Source organism: Geospiza fortis, unplaced genomic scaffold (genome assembly GCF_000277835.1).
Source record: "Geospiza fortis unplaced genomic scaffold, GeoFor_1.0 scaffold221, whole genome shotgun sequence".
NCBI classification, from domain to species: domain Eukaryota; kingdom Metazoa; phylum Chordata; class Aves; order Passeriformes; family Thraupidae; genus Geospiza; species Geospiza fortis.
The window spans coordinates 2,341,905-2,360,317 of NW_005054395.1; the positions used below are offsets into that span (position 1 = coordinate 2,341,905).

The 18,413-nt window shown below is 43.0% G+C and overlaps 2 protein-coding genes across 2 annotated transcripts in view; both read right to left on the bottom strand.

Annotated features, from left to right (window-relative positions):
- The window catches only part of SMURF2 (SMAD specific E3 ubiquitin protein ligase 2), a 73,573-nt gene extending 64,803 nt beyond the window's left edge, over window positions 1-8,770 (bottom strand). Inside the window, exon 1 of the mRNA XM_031060917.1 lies at window positions 8,686-8,770. Within this exon, the coding sequence (XP_030916777.1) occupies window positions 8,686-8,770 (85 nt within the window). The remainder of the gene's footprint in view (window positions 1-8,685) is intronic.
- A 2,311-nt stretch (window positions 8,771-11,081) lies between these two features.
- On the bottom strand, window positions 11,082-17,741 carry KPNA2 (karyopherin subunit alpha 2). The gene is made up of 10 exons (XM_031060928.1): window positions 17,627-17,741; window positions 17,385-17,522; window positions 16,058-16,146; window positions 14,990-15,258; window positions 13,450-13,544; window positions 13,075-13,338; window positions 12,208-12,441; window positions 11,944-12,126; window positions 11,685-11,834; window positions 11,082-11,578 (listed from the first exon to the last, which is right to left on the bottom strand). The coding sequence occupies exons 1-10, from the start codon at window positions 17,699-17,701 to the stop codon at window positions 11,486-11,488; spliced, it is 1,590 nt and encodes a 529-aa protein (XP_030916788.1). The 5' UTR covers window positions 17,702-17,741; the 3' UTR covers window positions 11,082-11,485.
- Between the last annotated feature and the right edge of the window lie 672 nt (window positions 17,742-18,413).

The following is an 18,413-nucleotide window of genomic DNA, read 5'->3' on the forward strand; positions in this document are numbered from 1 at the left end:
AGGAGAAAATAATGTAATAGTTGGTATCATTGTGATATCATATCAGTGGTATTGGTGTTGTATGAGTAAACCTTTGAAGTATTTAGAAATACAAAAATTTCTTCTGTTCCATGACTACACGAAAAAGGGCTTTGATTTTTTGAATTTACCAAGAGGAAGAAGGAGAAGGTTTTGCTTTTCCAGGTAGTTCTCAAAGGATTTAGTGGTTCTGGAGAGCAGGAAATGTGTACAAACATCTTTAACCAAGTAGAGTTCATTTTCAGAAGAGGAAGGTTGTAGTTAATTTTTCAGAGGTGAGGTCCTCCCTGTCTTTAGAAATTGAAGAGTATACTGGAAACTCATTCCTCAGCATGTGGAATGTGTTCAAAGCAAATCAACATTTAAGAATTACATTCCATTTCTTTCTGTATATAGGTTTAATCACAGCACATTCCTTCAGCAGTAATGAGAGCTGGCTGGTATTACATCACATTCTTCCCCAGTTTCTGTAAAGGTATCAAGAACGCAAGAGAGCTCTGCCTCTATTATTATGATTTTGTGAGTTAATTAAAAGGTTAAAACTATTTTCCTGAGACAATAAAAAAAAATTAAATTATCTGGATCGTATTTACTTCTACTAGCCATCATTTACTAAATTTCCCAGAGCCTGACGTGGTTGACATTATAGACACCACCCCTGGAGATCGTGGAGTTAAAGATGAGTTGATCAGTAGAGAATTACACCTTCATTTCTTCTTTCTCTATGATGTATTTCCATTGTATGTGCAACTGATAATGCTAAATGCCTATTTTGCCACCTAATGGTGTTGTTCTGAGAAATAAAGTACTATAGCAGATTACATCTAGGCAACCCCAAAAATTTTTAATTTATCAGGTTTCATTTCATCTAGAAAGAGATACATTTGAAATATTTATGAAAGTCTGTTCCCTTTCTTCTCACATCAGTATTTTTCTTTTTTTGTAAAGCTCTGTTAATCTGGCCAAAAAAATTAGAAAAATGAAATTGTGAAGAATGAGGAATGTTTCTACCAGCAGTTTTCTCTGCCTCTTTGTTAATTTACCTGGTTAGCTCATACCCTTTCAAAGCATTCATCAACACCTTTGCTTGCAAAGGGCATTGTTCTCCTTGTCTGCCTCTTTGGCACAGGTTTTTCCTCTAAACCTTCCCTAAGCCAATCATAACTTCTTACTGTAGCTAAAGTACTTCCTGAATTCATTGCAGATCCATCACATTTTTGTCCTGTTCCTGAATGGAATTCTGTCCTCCCTGAGGCTTTCTGTTACCTTCCCTGCTGCTCTTCTGTGCTACAGGAGCAAACCCTACTGCAGTCATGTATAAAACGCTTCTGCATTTCAGGAATCAAGATAAGGAACAGAAAATTTCACCCTGTACAAGATTCCTTCTTTTCCCTTTGCAGATTATGAAAATTGTCAGACTGGAGGATTATTTGTGTTGCTGCTGAATGGAACAAACTACATTAAAGCATTGAGATGCACATGCTTAAATATCTGGTTTTACTCTGTCTCTATTGCTGCTCAGAGACAAAGAGAGTTAACCCAGCAGAGGAGGACAAACCTATCAGAGCTCTGGGATGAAGAAACATGTCTAGACAGGGGCTCTGGTTCTCACTAAGGCTCCCTTTGGCATGCAGAGACAATGTTTATGCAAGAGGTCAAGAATCAATCCATTTCTCAAGCTGGAGCTGGAGATGAAGCTTTTCAGGAGAAGAAACTAGGAAGGAAATCTCCACCCATGTGCTGGCTACTGCAAAAGGGGACAGCAGCTTGGAGCAGAGACACTGTGGCCCTCTGAGACAGGATGTATCCTGGGGAAATGATGTGTCTCTGAAGGGAAATGACTGCAGCTGTGGCTACAAAAAAAAATGCATGAGCTTCCATATCACAGGATTTTCCAGTGGTTAGTCACTAAGATAACTTCTAAGTCCATCCATCCAGAACAGATTAGTAACTGATGCACAGATATTCCATGCAGTTCTCTAGCCAGGTTATTTCCTCATCATGTCCTGCAGGACAGCCCTATCCTAATGTGACTTTAGCAGAAGAAGAAAAGGGAGATTTTAGAGACAGGCACTAAACATGGAATAAATAGATGTGTTGATGTTTTATTACTAGACAGGAGCTGAAACCCATTCTCTGAGAGGGTTAAATCTGTGAAAAACTGGGCAAAAAGTTGGAGGTGACACCCATGTGCCAGCCCAGCCGCTTGTCTAGCTCATGTCACCCCTGTTCTCTGCTGCAGGATGTGTCTCACAGCCCACAATCTAGTGGCAGGTGCTGCACAGCATTTTAAGAGCCCAGCACACAGGACAGAGTCCAGCTTCAGTCTTGAAGCACAGTGATGTGTCTTAGGCTTAAAACACATTCCCTGACTTGTCTTGATTCAAAATCAATGGGACTCCTGACTTGAAGTGCAAAATCAGCCTCCAAAATCGTGGGCCAAAAAAAAATCTTTGTCTGAAGAATATTTCCTTTATTCTTCCATGATTTTCACTTATTTATCCATAGGACGCAATCAATAATACAATTTCTTTTCTAGACTCTTGGACAATTTGCTTTGTCAAGTGTTCTGAGAGGTATGTGCTAAATATTCCAACTGAAATGAGGGAGCTTTCCTGAAAAACCACATGTTCCCTTGTGCAACTGCTCTGTGCAACTTTCTTGTGTTGTGAATGAAGCAACTGTAGAATCTCATCTTTAGATTTCCTTGGCTGATACAGAACAGGTTCCTAGAAGACCTTACGGAAGAAGACAGTTGGAAAGTGTCCTCTGAGTGACATGCATCAAGAACTTAATTTACTGCTGGGCTACAACATCTGTCTGCAGATAGGGTCTGATTCAACTTGACACCATGGGTATTGTCCCAGAGCTCAGACAAATGAGGTGTTTTGAGGAAGAATCTCAGCCCAAATAAGCATTTCAAGAGTTGAGTTACAGCACTGTTTTAAACAAGCCACGTTATTTAGCCACTAAAGGAATATCAAACATCCTCCAATCTTTCTTATTCCCCGTGACCCAGCATCAATTTGAAGGAATTATTTTGTCATCTGCAAAAGGTGAGCTGTAAAATCTCCTACATTGCAAATCTCTGAGTTTTAATTATGGTGGTGATGCTGAGGGCAGGGTGGTGATGCTGGGATGCCAGGGGCTGACTCAGCCCTGCTGCTGTAAACTCACCCTCAGCCACTGGTGATGAGCAGTGAGGCACTGGCAGGTGATTGCTCTGTTAAATCAGCCCTGGTCTGCCCAGGCAACACCCAGCTTGCACCACAACCTCTGCTTAATGCTTTCAAAGAAGTAACAGATGCTCTGTGATGCAGCTTCCAGCCATGCAGCCATGGCAAGCAGAGAAGCTTTCCTGGCTCTCCAACAGCCCTGGAACAATGTCTGATAAGCCTTGATAATTTGGCATAATTAGCCAGTTCTCTCTGGCCATCATGACTTATCCAAATATCCAGAGATGAATGTTCCAAGCTGTACAGAATTCCACATGTCAGGGCTTATGATGAGGTTTAAGAGGAGCAATTTATCCCATTCTAACCTGTTGCAGGGACTGTGGCTGCTAGGGATGAATGCAGCCCCAGATAGGCAAGAGGCTGGCAGCAGACTCCTCTCATGTTGGCAGAGAGAGCATCTTGGGGCAGTGTAAGCCACCTAAAACAGCCCCCACCTCATAGTTCTGATTCTCTCTGTTTCTTCAAGCAAGTGGAAGTTTTTCCATGTGTGTCACTCAAGTTACTTCCAAATATTTCCATTCAAGAGAAAAGATTAATTCCAGGAAATGTATCAAGCTATAACAATATTGTCTAGTCCTACAGGTAGTTGAATGTGCAAGGTTCAAACCCAAAAATAGCTCACAAAGCCTTAACCCCATGGGATGATTATTTTCTGCCGTGGGGAAGCAGGCACTAAGAGTCAGATGAGCTGTGCAAACCACATCTACTCACAGTTCTGGGAATTGCTGAAAGGAGCCCAGGCTGTCCAGCTTTGGAAACTTCTTACATGAAGTCTGGAGACATTTATAAACATGCTACGTGAAAACCAAATCCATAAATAAGCTCAGCCATGACACAAAAGCATTTGCAAGTTCAATAAGCTCAACAATCCCTCTTTTTTTAAAAGAAATCCTATTCCTAAAACCTTCTGAACTGCAGAAATACCTAACCTATCCACAGGCTGTACTGGCTTCTTTTGTGCTTTCTTTTAACAAAATCACCTGCAAGTCCACTGTGAAATCAATTTGAGAGGATTTAAGATAAATTTATCTCTAAAAATACCTCTAAAATATTTCATTTTAAAAGCTACAAAGCAAGGTTTTTATACCAGATAAGAACAGCACAGATATTTAAGTAGGTTAGTGGGTCTAGTGAAGTGCTAAAAGTAACCTAAAGCAAAATCTGTCACCATGTATCTTGATCATTCCTTTATTCCACTCTTGAAACCCTTTAAAATAGAACTGGAGGAAAGGTAATTTTCTCCTTTCCTTTTTATCATTAATATTCAGGGGCAACATGTCTAATTAGGCAATGTGTCTAATGAAAGATGGGAGGGTTTGGCTCTTCAGTCAGATATAATCACCCTGCAAGCAGACACATACAGTCCCTCTGTGCACATGTTCTCATTCACTGACTGCAAAATCCAGGCTTTTTGGAGCAAATGTCACCTCTCGTTTGTCCTGCAAAGCACTGCACAGTTTGGTTAGAAATTTAACAAACCCTTGGATTATGCTGCTAGAAAGACATTATGTTCCAATTTGGGTCTAATACAGTGGGTTGGCTATGGAGAAGTAAGCTTACCCTTCAGTTAAAATGGTTTTTGTTGGTTTTTTTTTAATGTCATGTTTATTCCTGGGTTGCTTTTTTCTGTTTGTAACTACAGCACACTGAATTCTGTTGACAGCTGCAAATCCACTGTGCAATACAGCAGATCAAATTGTGTGTTCTGCAGCAGGGTAGGATATCTGCATGAGCTCTTGGTTGTACTGAACAGAAAAGTTTTTAAAGACAGTTTGGAAAAAAGCTGCAGGAGTGGGCTACTCTGATTTTTCTTAAGTAATTTCTAGGATCATTTGCCACTAAAATTGGATTTGTTAAAAATTATTAGGTCCCCATTGTCAGTCTCCCTCAATCCCCTGTGTTTTGCCTTTCTCAGTTAGTTTACATCTTGCAGAGTTGTTCCACTCCCCCTCTGCTTACATTTTCCTTCCCTAATCCCTGTCTGGCCCCAGACTGCAGGTGTTGATATACACTTAAGTACAGATGGGGTAATAGCTCCAGTTTAAGGAGCTACATAAAACAGTATTTGTACACAGATGAAAAATGCCTGCTCCATTCAAGTTTGCAAAGCAGTTCTTCAGAAGGGGAATGTGGCTGTCCTGCCTGTCCCATCCCCCTGCCCTTATTTCCCCAGACTGGTAATGTTCTCTCTCTTATGTTATATGAACTGCAGCAATTGGGTTTTTTTAGCCATTAGGGGAAAGGAAATGACATATGGAGAGAATTCAAGTCCCTCCTCATTCCTAGAGAGTCTATCCAGAAATTCAGTGTGCTGAGCTCCATCCAAGTGTCGTTTCCTGCTCAGAATTGGGAATGGGAGCTGGAGGTGGGAGGAGAGATGGATACGTAACATTAAATTGCTGCTTCTGATTAACAGCACATTCTGCACATGATTTCACAGCATTGCTTTGAACAGAACTGAGCCTCTGCAGCCCAAATATGTGTAGCAATCCACTGATGAAAGAGCTATTTTTACATCTGTTTCATATAGTGGGTAAAAATGAAGTGATTGGGATGGTGGAAATGTGCTTTGGAGATTACTGAGGATTTTCTGATAACTTTGTACCTCCAATCTTCCATATGCCCACAGAGCATTATTAATACTCCTGGTGGTACAGCTATTTTACCACTGTGAAGCTGCACACAAAGCAATCTGTTACAGAGAAAAAATTAGGCAGCTTTCCACTATTTTATATATATATATTAATATATAAATGTGTGTATGACCCCATGATTTCTATATATATTAAAAAAAAGACCTTCAAAAGATGACCCCATGCTTTTCATTTCACATTGCAATGCAAATTGAGAAAGATATGAAATAAAGGAGAACGATTTCTCACTACAAGCTCAACAAAAGAGCCAGTGTAGTTGTGATCCAAACTCCCCCACAGTGAAGTCAGTGCCATTGATTTTGCTTCCAGTGTGTCAGTCAATTGAAACTCTGTTCCCGGTACGTGATTTACACATCACTTCTGGAGCTGGCCCATTGTTTTATTCAAATGATCAGCACAATATTTTAGTGTGATCAAGCAAGTTGTGCTTGGTAAGAACTAACAGGATTTTTCTCCATCCTGCTTTATTTTGTTCTCTCCCTTCCTGGTCCCTTTAAATCCCAACATCGCTTCCCTCGCACTGATGGCACTCCCAGGGCAGTGGGTGAACTGCAGCCTGCAGAGGGGCCATGGCTCTTCCACGAAATCTCCTGAAATCTCCTGCAATCTCCTGCAATCTCCTGAAAACTCCTGAAAACTCCTGAAAACTCCTGGCTGCTGCGGAAGAGTGTCCATTTCCTGGAGCCAGTCTGAGGCAGCCAGAGCTCTGCAGTCAGGAGCAGGACTGCAATCCAGTGACCCTTCATCCATAGGAAGTGCTACAAAACTCACAGCAAATCAATTCTCCCTCAGCTGTCCACAGGCTGAGTTTCTGCCCGCCTCATGTCCGTGCCATTGCCTGGATCAGTGAGAAGGAAGTGTTCTACAAACACAAGGGACAGCTCTGCACACTTGGAGCAGGAATCTTCTTGTGAATGGATTTTCCTGAAATTTCCAGCTTCAGGGGGTGCACCCCTCCCAGCCTAAGGAGGGGGTCCCCTAATTCACTCTTAGCTTTTTTTCCTAATGTTCCTCTGAAGGCCAAAGGGCTAATGTGTTTCCTGTTAGGTTTTAAGTGAAAGTCCTAACATTTTCCTCTATGGGTCAAATATAACTAAACACAATTAACCTTCAATAATTACTTCTGTTTTGACTAACAGTGCCTCTTCCCGAATTTACACACTTTCCAAAGTTTAGACCTGTACTTAAATCTACATCATACCTTATCAAAACAGAGCTTCAATACTCCTGGGATAATCCCATATCCAGCAAAAGGATAACAGTGAGCAGAGGTGCCATGGGTTAACTACAGGGACAGACATCAGGATTCCCAGGCTCCAGGTGAATTCTGCCAGCAGCTCTCTGAATGTCTGTGGATACCTTTCTTGTGTCTCAGTTTGCTCTGCTGTAAAATAGATTTAGAAACAGAAGAGATCTGTGAAATATTGTTGGGTAGTGAATTCCTTTTCCTGCAGAACCACAGCTGCCTCTTGCTGCTGATGCACCACTGTGGTTCTGTGCAATTTAAATCATTCTGGATAGAGTAGCAGGAAGCAGCTTTGCTTAAGAGAATAGTTCAGTGTAATTCACAGGAAAAGAAAAAATAGATTTCTACTGATTTAACCATTCTTAACTTTCCCACAGTTTAATCTGTTTTTCCTGTAGGGGAAAGTGAACAGAACTGCATGCCTGCAAAGTCCCAGCTCTCCTTGCAGAGCCTGGCACCTTGGGGAACAGCAAATGGAGCAATCAGCCAGGCAGCATCTGCTGCCATCAGAATTTCAGAGGCAGTTACGTTTGCTGAGATCTCAGACTGCAATCTTGCCATCACTCCACAGATAAAATAGCATTAGCAACAACTGCATTCCAAGCCAGTTGATGTCAGCAGGGGTCTGTTGTTGTTGCTCTCAGCACAGAGGAGTTGGCAGACTGACACTCAGGCCACCAGACATTGATTCCAGCCCGTGTCCTGAATGAGGCATTTGACACATAAAGAGGACAAGCTCTTAAATCTGACTGGGCCATGCACAACACGCCCCCCCCAAAAAAAAAACCAGACCCAACAAACTAAAAACTGGGAGCAATAACAATTCTCGTCTTCCTTTTTGCTCCTACCACGTTTCTGAAGCTAGAGACGTATCCTCATGGGTGACTGTGATCCTAACCTCAGAAATAGTTTGCATTTTCTTAGAATAAGGAGTGACTCACCCCAGTCACTTACTCATAATCATTGTAGATTGTTGTTTGTGGAAATACATGCTGCCAACAGGGCTCACTGGTGGATAGGCTGAACACATTTTTCTTGGATAAAAACAGTCTCTGGCCCCAGAAAGTTAATTATTAAGCCACTGAGCTGTCAGGCATCTAAAGATCTTGCAGTGTTCTATTATTAACTCAATATATTGGATAAATCTGAAACAAGTAGTTCAGAAAAAAAGAAACCAAGAGAACAATACTGAACAAGTGTTCTGCATTTACTATATACAGAGACACAAAGCCAAATACCCTGCATATACTAAAGAGCAATTAAAGGAGTTGTGTTTTGACGTAACAGTACTTTGATTTTAAAGGGGCTTTTAAAAGTTTATATCTTATATTCGGTATTTAACCTGGCTAAACACCTGTGAGTTAGCGCACAGATGCTCTGTGTAACCCCGCGGAGCGCCCCGGAGCCGGAGCTCGGTGTTTTTTATGGGGCAAATGGAGCAGATCCCACCTGAGCGCTCCCGCCGGGATCATCCCGCCTCGGGCAGCGCCCCCTGCCGGCCCCGCGCTGCTCTGGCTCTGCCCCTGCAAACCCGCAGTCAGAAATCCGGGAAGGAACGACTCCTTCATTAAAGCTGGCTTTGCACCATTGCTTTCATAGAGGTCTGTCACAGACATGTTCTATGAAAAATCCTTTCCTTAGGATTTTTTCTCCTGAGAAGCCTCAGGAACAAAATGTAAACAATGGTTATCTGCTGCTGTGGAATGCAACAGGTGCATCTGTGATTGGTCCATGTTGGTTGATTTTAATTAATAGCCAATCACAGCCCAGCTGTCCAGACTGTCTCAGTCAGTCACAAGGCTTTGTTATCATTCTTTTTCTGTTCTTAGCTAGCCTTCTGATGAAATCCTTTCTTCTATTCTTTTAGTATAGTTTTAATATAATATATAACATAAAGTAATAAATCAAGCCTTCTGAAACATGAAGTCAACATTCTCGTCTCTTCCCTGGTCCTGGAACCCCTGCAAACACCACCACAAGGGTCAATTCTTCCAGTTCTCTACAATCATTATTTTCTAACGGATGCTTTTAGGTCAACGGTGAAGGTTTGACAATAGAGCAAAGGACAAAGAGGTTTCACTGCAGCTGCATCAATGCCCTGTTTTGTTGCTTTTCCCCACAGAAGAGCTCCAGCATTGCAAGGCTGCTCCTTTCCCCGGGGCACAGGTATGGCAACGCCAGACTCTGGTCCTGGGGAGCTGTGGGACCTGTGGTGGCACTGTCCTCCATGGGCCCTGGGTGGCACCTGCAGCCTCAGCTTTCAGTCCAGGGGCAGGCAGGGCTGGGAACAGAGCACAGGCACAGCTCAGACTCTTTAGAGACACCCACAGAAAGGCTTAGTACCTGCTACAGCTTTTTTGGAGTTAAAGAAAAACAGTTAAAGTGGTGCAGTATGAAGGTCATGATGATGTGTTCAGGATGGTGTAGTTTTTACAAGCCAGTCTCCTTTGTGACAGGTAGAATCTGCAACCCCTGCTGGCACATCAGTGACAGTGATGTGTCACCAGGACCAGGTTCTGAGCTGGATGCAGGAACTCCCAGAGCCCAGCAGGACAATCATTATGGCAGTGACTCACAGAGAGTGCTCTGCACAACCCAGTATTGTTGCTAACAAGATGTATAGGACTGTAGCTATAAACAAATTATCTACTGCCCTTTGTAACTTTATCACAATCCAGCAATAGCCAAGCCTCAGAGAGGTCCCAGGGATGGATGTGAGCACCAGCCTCCAGTCAGAGAGGGAACCATTTGCCAGCAAGTGTGGGACAGGGAGCAGCAGACCTACCCCACACTAATGAAAGCAAGAGTGACATCATCTACATTAGCAATAACACATTTAAAGTGATCTTTGTTAGCAGCACACAAGAGTGAATTCTTCACGAAGCACACCTGATCTTCCATGGATTGCCAAAGAGTTACACCCAAATCCACTTTTCTACACCTCTGCACTTCAAAATAAACCTGGAAGCACACAGAAGGTGACTAATACAGGAGACAATACCAGATTTTATCAGGTTCACCTAGCAGAATAAAGGGCTTTTTTTTTTTGTTTTGTATTTGCTTGAGTTTTTTATTCCCCTCCATCCATAAAGGTAGAAGCAAAGCCAATGGGAACTCTGGGAGAATTGCCTACGTATCAGAATTTCCCCCCCTACCTTTTATTAATATAAATGACACGCTGTGGTCCAATTAAGTCATGTTTATGAAACATCTAGCCCTGAACTCTGACCTCTCCTACACCATCATTGGAGCTAGAGACACTCAGTAAGCTGAGACAATATAGTTATTCCAGCACATTTAACTCCTGGGAGGCTCAAGTTAAATAGCTCAATCCAAGCTTTTCCAAAAAAGCTGAAAACCAAACTACAGTTCTTCCTCTCCATACAATACTCTTCCCCCTGCAAACCCCATCCTGCATAACCCCTTTGAGGGACAAAATGGGTTCCTGTAAGTAATGACTTTAGGCATAAAGGGACAGCTGACTCCAAGACAAAGCCTTCATTTTTGCTCTCGGGCAGGCAACTGCTTCAAGCATTTCCTACGCTCTATCAAAAGGGTACCTGAACATGTATGGAACTGGTTAACTGCTGTACTTACCTCTCCTCCAAACTACTAAGTAGCACTACTAGTCTTTAAATATTTCTCCAAGAGGCTGAAGCTAGTTTAGCTCAGCTATGCACACACAGGGCAAGATTAATCAGATTTCTATAGGAAGTACCTAGAGAGAAGCAGCAGTTCCTTGGTCCTATAACAGAAGGCTGCTGCATGCAGAAATCAGAGCTTGGGGGGACCAAGCTGCTTTAAATCCACCATCTTCAGCATTGAATCTCTCATGGTTTGCACCTGCATTCGTGCCATTAACAATTTTTGTCTAAATTATACTTACTCCATCAGTCAGCTTTTAAGAGAGCAAGTGACACAGTTCAATTGGATGTACTGACAACACTTTATTGAACTTCAAGTAAGTCTTCCTTAAAAGCCTGTTCAGTGTATTTATTACTGCAACAGGTCATGTAGAAGGTAAGAGGCTATGGGGAGGCCTGCAGAGCAGTGGCTCAATGCTTTGTGAGAGGCCTGAATTGCTCACATGCTCTCTTCCCCCAGACAAGGACAGAAACAGGAAGTATTTACAAATATATCTCAAAGAATGAGGTTTACATTTAAAAATTCACAGATACATATAGAGTTTGAACTGTTCAAGTAGGTTTCAGTTGGACAAAGTGCTACAGAACACAGAAAAACCAGTAAAGGCAAGAGGAAATATTAAGACAAAGAGGTGGCAGTCATTTGTGTGCTAAACCACTTGTAGGTGGTTGCAGTACATGCAAGACCTAGAAGTTGAAAGAATTTGGGGTACTGTCCTGGATTTGGAAAGTGTAGCTGTCAGCAGTAGAGTCTGGTACAACATTTTGGTCTTCCTCTTCCTAGAAGGAAAGAAAAAAAAGAAGGTTGAATAGCAGTAGCATTTGAATCTAGCAGTCAGTACTGGAATAGAAAACAAAAGGGGAAGAAACCCCTGAAGCCACTTACTTCTGCTGAGAAGTATTTCTCAATGATGGTGGATGAGGCTCTGTACACTTGTTCGTTTTCATGTGACTGGAGAGCTTCAATTTTGTCTAGACCCCCACACTCCTCAATCATGAGGCAAAGCTTTTCAGTCTCATTAATCTTCTCAGCAGCCTGCAACAGAAAAGTGTGGAATTACCTCTGGAAAGAGATTCAGCAGCAGCTACTGGAGAGCCACTAGCAACAACACAGACAATAATCAAGTATAACTGCATCCACATACCAAGAAGATGTTGGAAACTGCATCCAGGATAACGAGCACAGTTTTGCTGTCTTTAGTTGAGAGAAGATTCAGCAGGGGTTCAAGAACACCAGCCTGAACAAGGTACACTATCTGGTCAATTGTTCCACCACTTGTGTAGTTCGTCACAGCCCACACAGCTTCCTTCTGAGACTTGAAATCCCCCTATGAAGGTAAAAGCAGAGTGTTTGAACACAAAGAAGTAATAGGAAAAGGCTCAACACTGTAAATATAGGCTTTGTTTACCTTCCTCAGAACACCAATGAGATAAGGCACGAGACCGTGGTCTACAACTCGCTGGATCTGATCCTGACGCCCAGCAGTGATGTTGGACATTGTCCAGGCTGCTTCTTTCTGAATGTTGTTTTTGTGATGAGAAAGGAGACTTGGAAAGACAGCCAGTGCTCCTGAGTCAATAACAACCTGTGTCTGCTCATCAGTACCAGTGACAATATTTCCTATGGCTCTTAGTGAAGGAGTCTGAAACAAAGATGAATGGAATACTTAGAGAAATTGTTCAAAACCAGATTAGATTATACCAAACACAGCTATACTTGATGGCCACCCACTCTAACCTTCCTGGTTAACAGCATGACCTGTTATGTACAATTGGGGTTTGTGCTCCTTGTTAGCATTCCACAGGCAGACACTCCTGTCTGCAGGCACAGGCTGCACACCTTCCAAGGTCAGGCTGCAAACAACCACCCATGACAGAGCTTAGGGAAACCACCTGCTAAATACTAATGCAGTTTTATTATGCTCTAATTATAGTGTGTACAGAGCACACTTGCGAACACTGTCTTGAGAACTTGGATCTGAAACAGCGATTGAAAAGCAAGCTTTAGTGAATGTTGACTGTTGTGCTGGCCTGTGAAGTAAATTCAATGATTATATAAAGCAGCTCAATAGTCATCATCATCAGCAGCAGTCTGTCTCATGTAGGACAACACCCAGGCAGGAGAGAAACTGATGTCTCACTTGACAAAAATTAGAACAGGCACCTGACTCATGTATGAAAAGAGCCATTCAGTTCCATGGACACTACTCTCCTTAACTTGCTTGATTTGAATCATGGCTAGGGCTGCACAGCAGCCTGCATATCCAATCCCTTACCATTATTGGCAGGTCACTACATCCCAGGAGTCTCACAAGTTGTGGCACCAATCCAGTTTTCACAACAACTTCTATCCTGTCATTGGAACCGTCTGTGAGGTAGGAAATTGCCCAGCATGTGTCTGCCAACACCTCAGGGTCATCGTGGTGCAGGAGCCGCACAAGGGTTGGAAGGATCTGCTGGATGGCTTCGATGGGAGGTGCAGGATTCTTATTGCGACACAGGTTTGAGAGGGTCCACGTAACATTGCGTAAATATCCAGACTGCAATGGTTAATAATAAAGAGTAATGGTTAATAATAAAGAATAAATGGTTAGCAATAATTCAGCTAGGGTCTACTCAGTAATTGTACTTGAATCACTCTGCACACTTACAGCCAGGGAAGAGAGGTCAGGAACAGCGAGGAGACTCAGCAGTGGCTCGATTGCACCATATTTAATAACCAGGTCTCTGTAGGCAGAACCATCCCCTGGAAAGAAACAAGAAAAAAGCCAGGTGAAGACCAGGGAAAAAGGAATATGTGTACACAGAACCACTGTGTGTTAGAGGATTAATTCTTCTAGTCCTTAAGAAAGGCTGGATAAAATCAGAAGGAATGAGAGGACAAAAGGACTATGCCATGGTTCAGTCACATGACAAGCATGTTCAATCAAGCCACTGAGCTTCACCTTTAGTGTTGGAAGAAGAGGTAACGTAGAGTGTTTTCTGTGCGGCTTTTCCTAAAGCTGTATAGTTCATAACCATGCAGGGTCTTGCATGTTTCTTTGGAGACAAATCTAAGCCCTACACTAGAACAGAGCTATCCCTACAATATGGGACTTGAAATGCATTATAATCATCAGCTGAATGATTGGGTGCTACAGAATAATACTGATAGCATGTCAGAGTTTCACTGAGAATTCAATTGCAGGGTATAATAAATACCTTATAGTTGATTTTAAAAGTCTAAGGATAAACTTTAAGAAAACCCCAATCAAATAAGGCTTTTAAACAAGGTAATATTCTTTGAGTGAAGATTCACTGTTCTCTAGGGCACAGCCACTGGAAACCATAATACAGCAGGTACAATATTTAACTATATTATTTATTTTGACCAATTTTTAAAGACTGGGTCCAACACTGGCAGATCAAGTAATCCTGAGAGAAGCATGAGAAACTTCAGTGTACCAATACTTATCAGCAAGCAAGGAATATTGGCCATCACATACATAATTATTTGAGTCACTGCTTCCTGCCTTCCCCCTTTTAGTCAACACACAGAGCAGAGCTCATTGCTGAGTCACAAAAACACTGCAATGGCTGCAAAAGGTTTGTGTTGTAGCATGATTAGAGATCCATCAAAGCTGAAATCTGGAAGCAGTGCCCACAATACAACCCACAGGCTGGGCCAGGCATTGCATGAGCTCTGAAGACAAAGTTTCCTACAGCTTGCTCTGCAATGCAGGGCATGTCATGACTGGAAAGCCACTGGGGCAGAGCTCCCAAGCAGCTCAGCACAGGGCATGGCACAGCAGGAGTGATGTCAGTGATGGCCTCTCACCTCAGACGAGGGCACAGGTCTGAATTCCAGAATTCACAGAATCACTAGGTTGGAAGAGACCTTAAAGGTCAAGTCCAACACTTGCCCTAATACCTCAACTAAACCATGACACCCAGTGCCACATCCAGTCTTTTTAAAGACATCCAGTCTTTTTAAAGACATCCAGGGATGGTGACTCCACCACCTCCCCAGGCAGACCATTCCAGAACTTTCTGTAAATAACTTTCCTAATAGCTAACCTAAATTTCCCTTGGTGTAGCTTGAGGCTGTGTCCTCTGGTTCTGTCAGTTGCTGCCTGGTGAAAGAGACCAACCCCACCTGACTATAACCTCCTGTCAGGAGGATAATTAGAGCTGTGCAGCACATGGACATACCTGCAATATTCCCCAAGGCCCACACAGCCTGCTCACTGATGTGAGTGTGTGGAGAGGCCAGCAGGGAAATGAAGGCTGGAATTGCCCCTCCATCCACCACTGCCCTGGTTTGCTCTGACGTGCCAGAGGCAATGTTGGTGAGTGCCCAGGCAGATTCAAACTGGATGGGGCTGCAGTCTGCTCTGCCCAGGAACGAGACGAACTTGGGAATCAAACCAGCCCGAATGATGTTGTCTATTGGGGGTTGCTTCTCTCTTGAGAGTAGTTTCCTAAGGAGGAAGGCAAACAGGAAGCATTATTTTTGCCTGCAGACATCTGAACAACAAATTAAAGTCTTAAAAGCACCGTATGTAAAAAGTTTAGCATTGTCTTAACATGCAGAGAAGGCAACACAACACAGGATGAAAGAGAAATGCAGACAAACTGAACACTGGCTTCCTAAGCCTCAGTTAATGCTGGGTTTGGCATGTCTTCACTATGGGAGAGGTTCTGTTCAGCCTCTGAAGTAAAGCAGACCTGCAGGAGTCATTACACATCTGAACTGCTAGAGGCTTCTCAGCAGAGAGGTTAGTGACTGCCAGAAGCAGCACTGCAGCAACATGCAAGCTTATGAAAGGATATTTTAGATTTGGAAGAAGAAACAAACTCTGCAGACTTCAAACCCCAGTCATCTTACTGTCCACATTATTCTAAGGTGGATTGCCACACTCATACATATCAGACCTAAGTGTTAACACAGTTTAAAAGGTACTTTACTTTGCTATAATAAAGGGTTTACTATAATTACTCCTTCAAATCTAAGGTGACTACTATTAAATTTGCCACCACTAGAAGAAATTACTTCTTCCTACTAAAATATTCAGGCACTTGAAATATTCAAAAGCCACATGGTTTCAATAAAACTATGCCTAAGTTATGGGTACCTCAACATGGTATATGAGATGGTGTTTGTTGAAATACTGCCTGATAAGAAAGACATAAGCAGCCACTTAGGCTCCTAAGTCAATTCTCTCACCTTGTCTAGTTATTGGCTTGCACAGCTGAGCTGGTTTCCTCTGAAGTGCTTACCTGGCAGCCTGAGTAGCCTGTAGCTGAAGCTCCATATTATTACTATTAACTCCTTTGACTATTTCTTCAACTGACCAGTGTGCCAAAACCTGTACAAGAAAACATTACATGAGCGCTTCACTGGGCCTGTGGTGCATTCCTGACCACAGAGAGCTCTTACACAATACCATGAATAGGCCCCAATTTACAGCCACTTCCCTTAGTGCCAGCACCATGAGATATTTCAAAACCTCAGCAGCTACAGCTTCATCTGCAATTATCTGAACTGCTGAAAGCTTTATTAACCATGTGCTTCATACCAGTTATGCTAAACTTAAAATGTAGCTGCAGCCAGTGATGCCTTGAGAAGGCTGACTTGGAAGACAGGCCAGACAGAGTTAAAGAATAAATTTATTAAAAGGCCTCAGTGGATACACCTTGGGTAGTACAAGAGCCTGGCCAGGGCTACACCAAAGATGAACCAAAATGGTCACAACCACAAATGGTAACATGGTCTGACACGTTTATAAGTTTTGGTCCATTTGCATATTGGAGTTAATTGTCCAGTTATAGCATTAGGTTATATCCTAAGTTCCATCCTCTTTATTTTTCTCTCTTCAATTCACCATTGTTTATACTTTTTGGGCCTGGAGGTTGTAATAGTTGTCCTTGGCCAAGCTGGAAAAGGATTGTTTTGTCTGCCTACCCTGTAAAGAGAACTTGCTAACACTTAAGCCTCCCCTTTGAGAAGGCTTAGAGGTGACCTTATTGCTCTCTACAGCTTCCTGAAGGGAAGCTGTAGCCAGGTGGGGGTTGGTCTCTTCCCCCGGGCAGCACTGACAGAACCAGAGGACGCAGCCTCAGGCTACATCAGGGAAGGTATAGGTTGGATATCAGGAAAAAAAATTTCACCAAAAGAATAATAAAGTACTAGAATGCTCTTCCCAGGGAGGTGGTAGAATCACCTGGTGGAAACACATCTCTGGATGTGTTTAAAAAAAGCCTGGACATGGCACTTGGTGCTATAGTTTAGTTGAGGTGTTAGGGCATAGGTTGGACTTGATGATCTTAGAGGTCTCTCCCAACCTCATTATTCTGTGATTCTGTAATATGAAGCTCAGAGTTACACTAAAGAAGCACAAAATCTGAAATATATGAAAGCTAAATCTTAAGGCATCCCCAGTTGTGTGTAAGAGTGCTGTCCATTAGAGGTGATAACACAGGCCTGAGTTGATAATGCAGATGTAGTAGAGCTGTCCTGCCCTCGAGAAGGGGCTCATGCTGGCCTGGCTGCAGGACCTTAGCTGGTAATACCCTCCAAGTGTGTCTGTTCTGAGTACCCACTTACCTGGTTGCCTTTGTTTTCCTGAAGGGGAGAAGTAGCATCATCTGGTAAAGTGCTCACATTTCTTCTCTTAAGCATCTGGTCATCTTTCTTAGCTTTCCTCAGCTCCACATTGACTTCGATGCGTCGCCTTCTCATCTCCTAAGGAAAAACACTCAGAGTAAGTTCTTGGCTTTCAAAACGTAGAAACTTAGATTTAAAGAGACAATGGCTGGCTAAAGTACTAATTGCACCAGAGTACTCACTGTGCTGTCCTTTCCTTTGTTCTTGAATCTGTTCAATCGAGCTGATGGTGTATTGGCATTCTCATTAGTAGACATCTTGCTTGTTAGAGTTTCGAGTGGGACAGATAAAAACAAGCCTGAAAACAGAGTAAAGGTAAATTTACTCCACAAAAGTTAAATTTTTAAAATTGAATCCATACTCAAGAATAAGAGGCACTTGATTATATTAATACACCTGACTTGATCAACCGCTGTCTCTTTAAAGAGCCAGATGTTACAACAAGCTCTAGCATCAACACAAAAGCAGAAGACACAGTCACGCGATTTTAAGACACTTTAAACCAAATACTATTAGTTATTATTTTCAGGAGCAACATAGATTTTCCTTTCCACAGACAACACACACACGCTGTTAAATACTATTTTCACTATCACGTACCTGTGGTGCACAGGATCCCACCCAGCCCCACCCCGACCTTTTTGGACGAGAACAACGAGTTCTCGCAATGGGAAGGATCCCGAGGAACGTTTGCAGAGCGGGTGCAGCCAGCAGCACATAACAACGGCTACACGGCTAACGAAGAAAACCCCTGCGGCTCGGCCACCCCCAGCATAAGAACCGGCTTCGCTTCGGCCATAGCCCCGCCGGAGCGACAACCCGCGCTGGGATACACCAGCCCGGTCAGCCCCAGTGCACACAGCGGAGAAGCGGGAGGCTCCCGAGAGAGGCCCCGGCAGGACTGCAGGCAGAGCACGGCTCCTTCCAAAAGGGCAGCGCAGGGCCCAGGTCCCCACCGCCCCGGTCCCG

Coding starts and splice junctions, on each gene's coding strand:
- KPNA2 (XM_031060928.1), bottom strand. CDS start 17,701: ATGTCTACTAATGAGAATGCCAATACACCATCAGCTCGATTGAACAGA. Junction 12,442..13,074: donor GTAGTGACCTGCCAATAATG/GTAAGGGATTGG, acceptor TCTTTGTTTCAG/ACTCCTTCACTAAGAGCCAT. Junction 12,127..12,207: donor TCATTGGTGTTCTGAGGAAG/GTAAACAAAGCC, acceptor TTACCTTCATAG/GGGGATTTCAAGTCTCAGAA.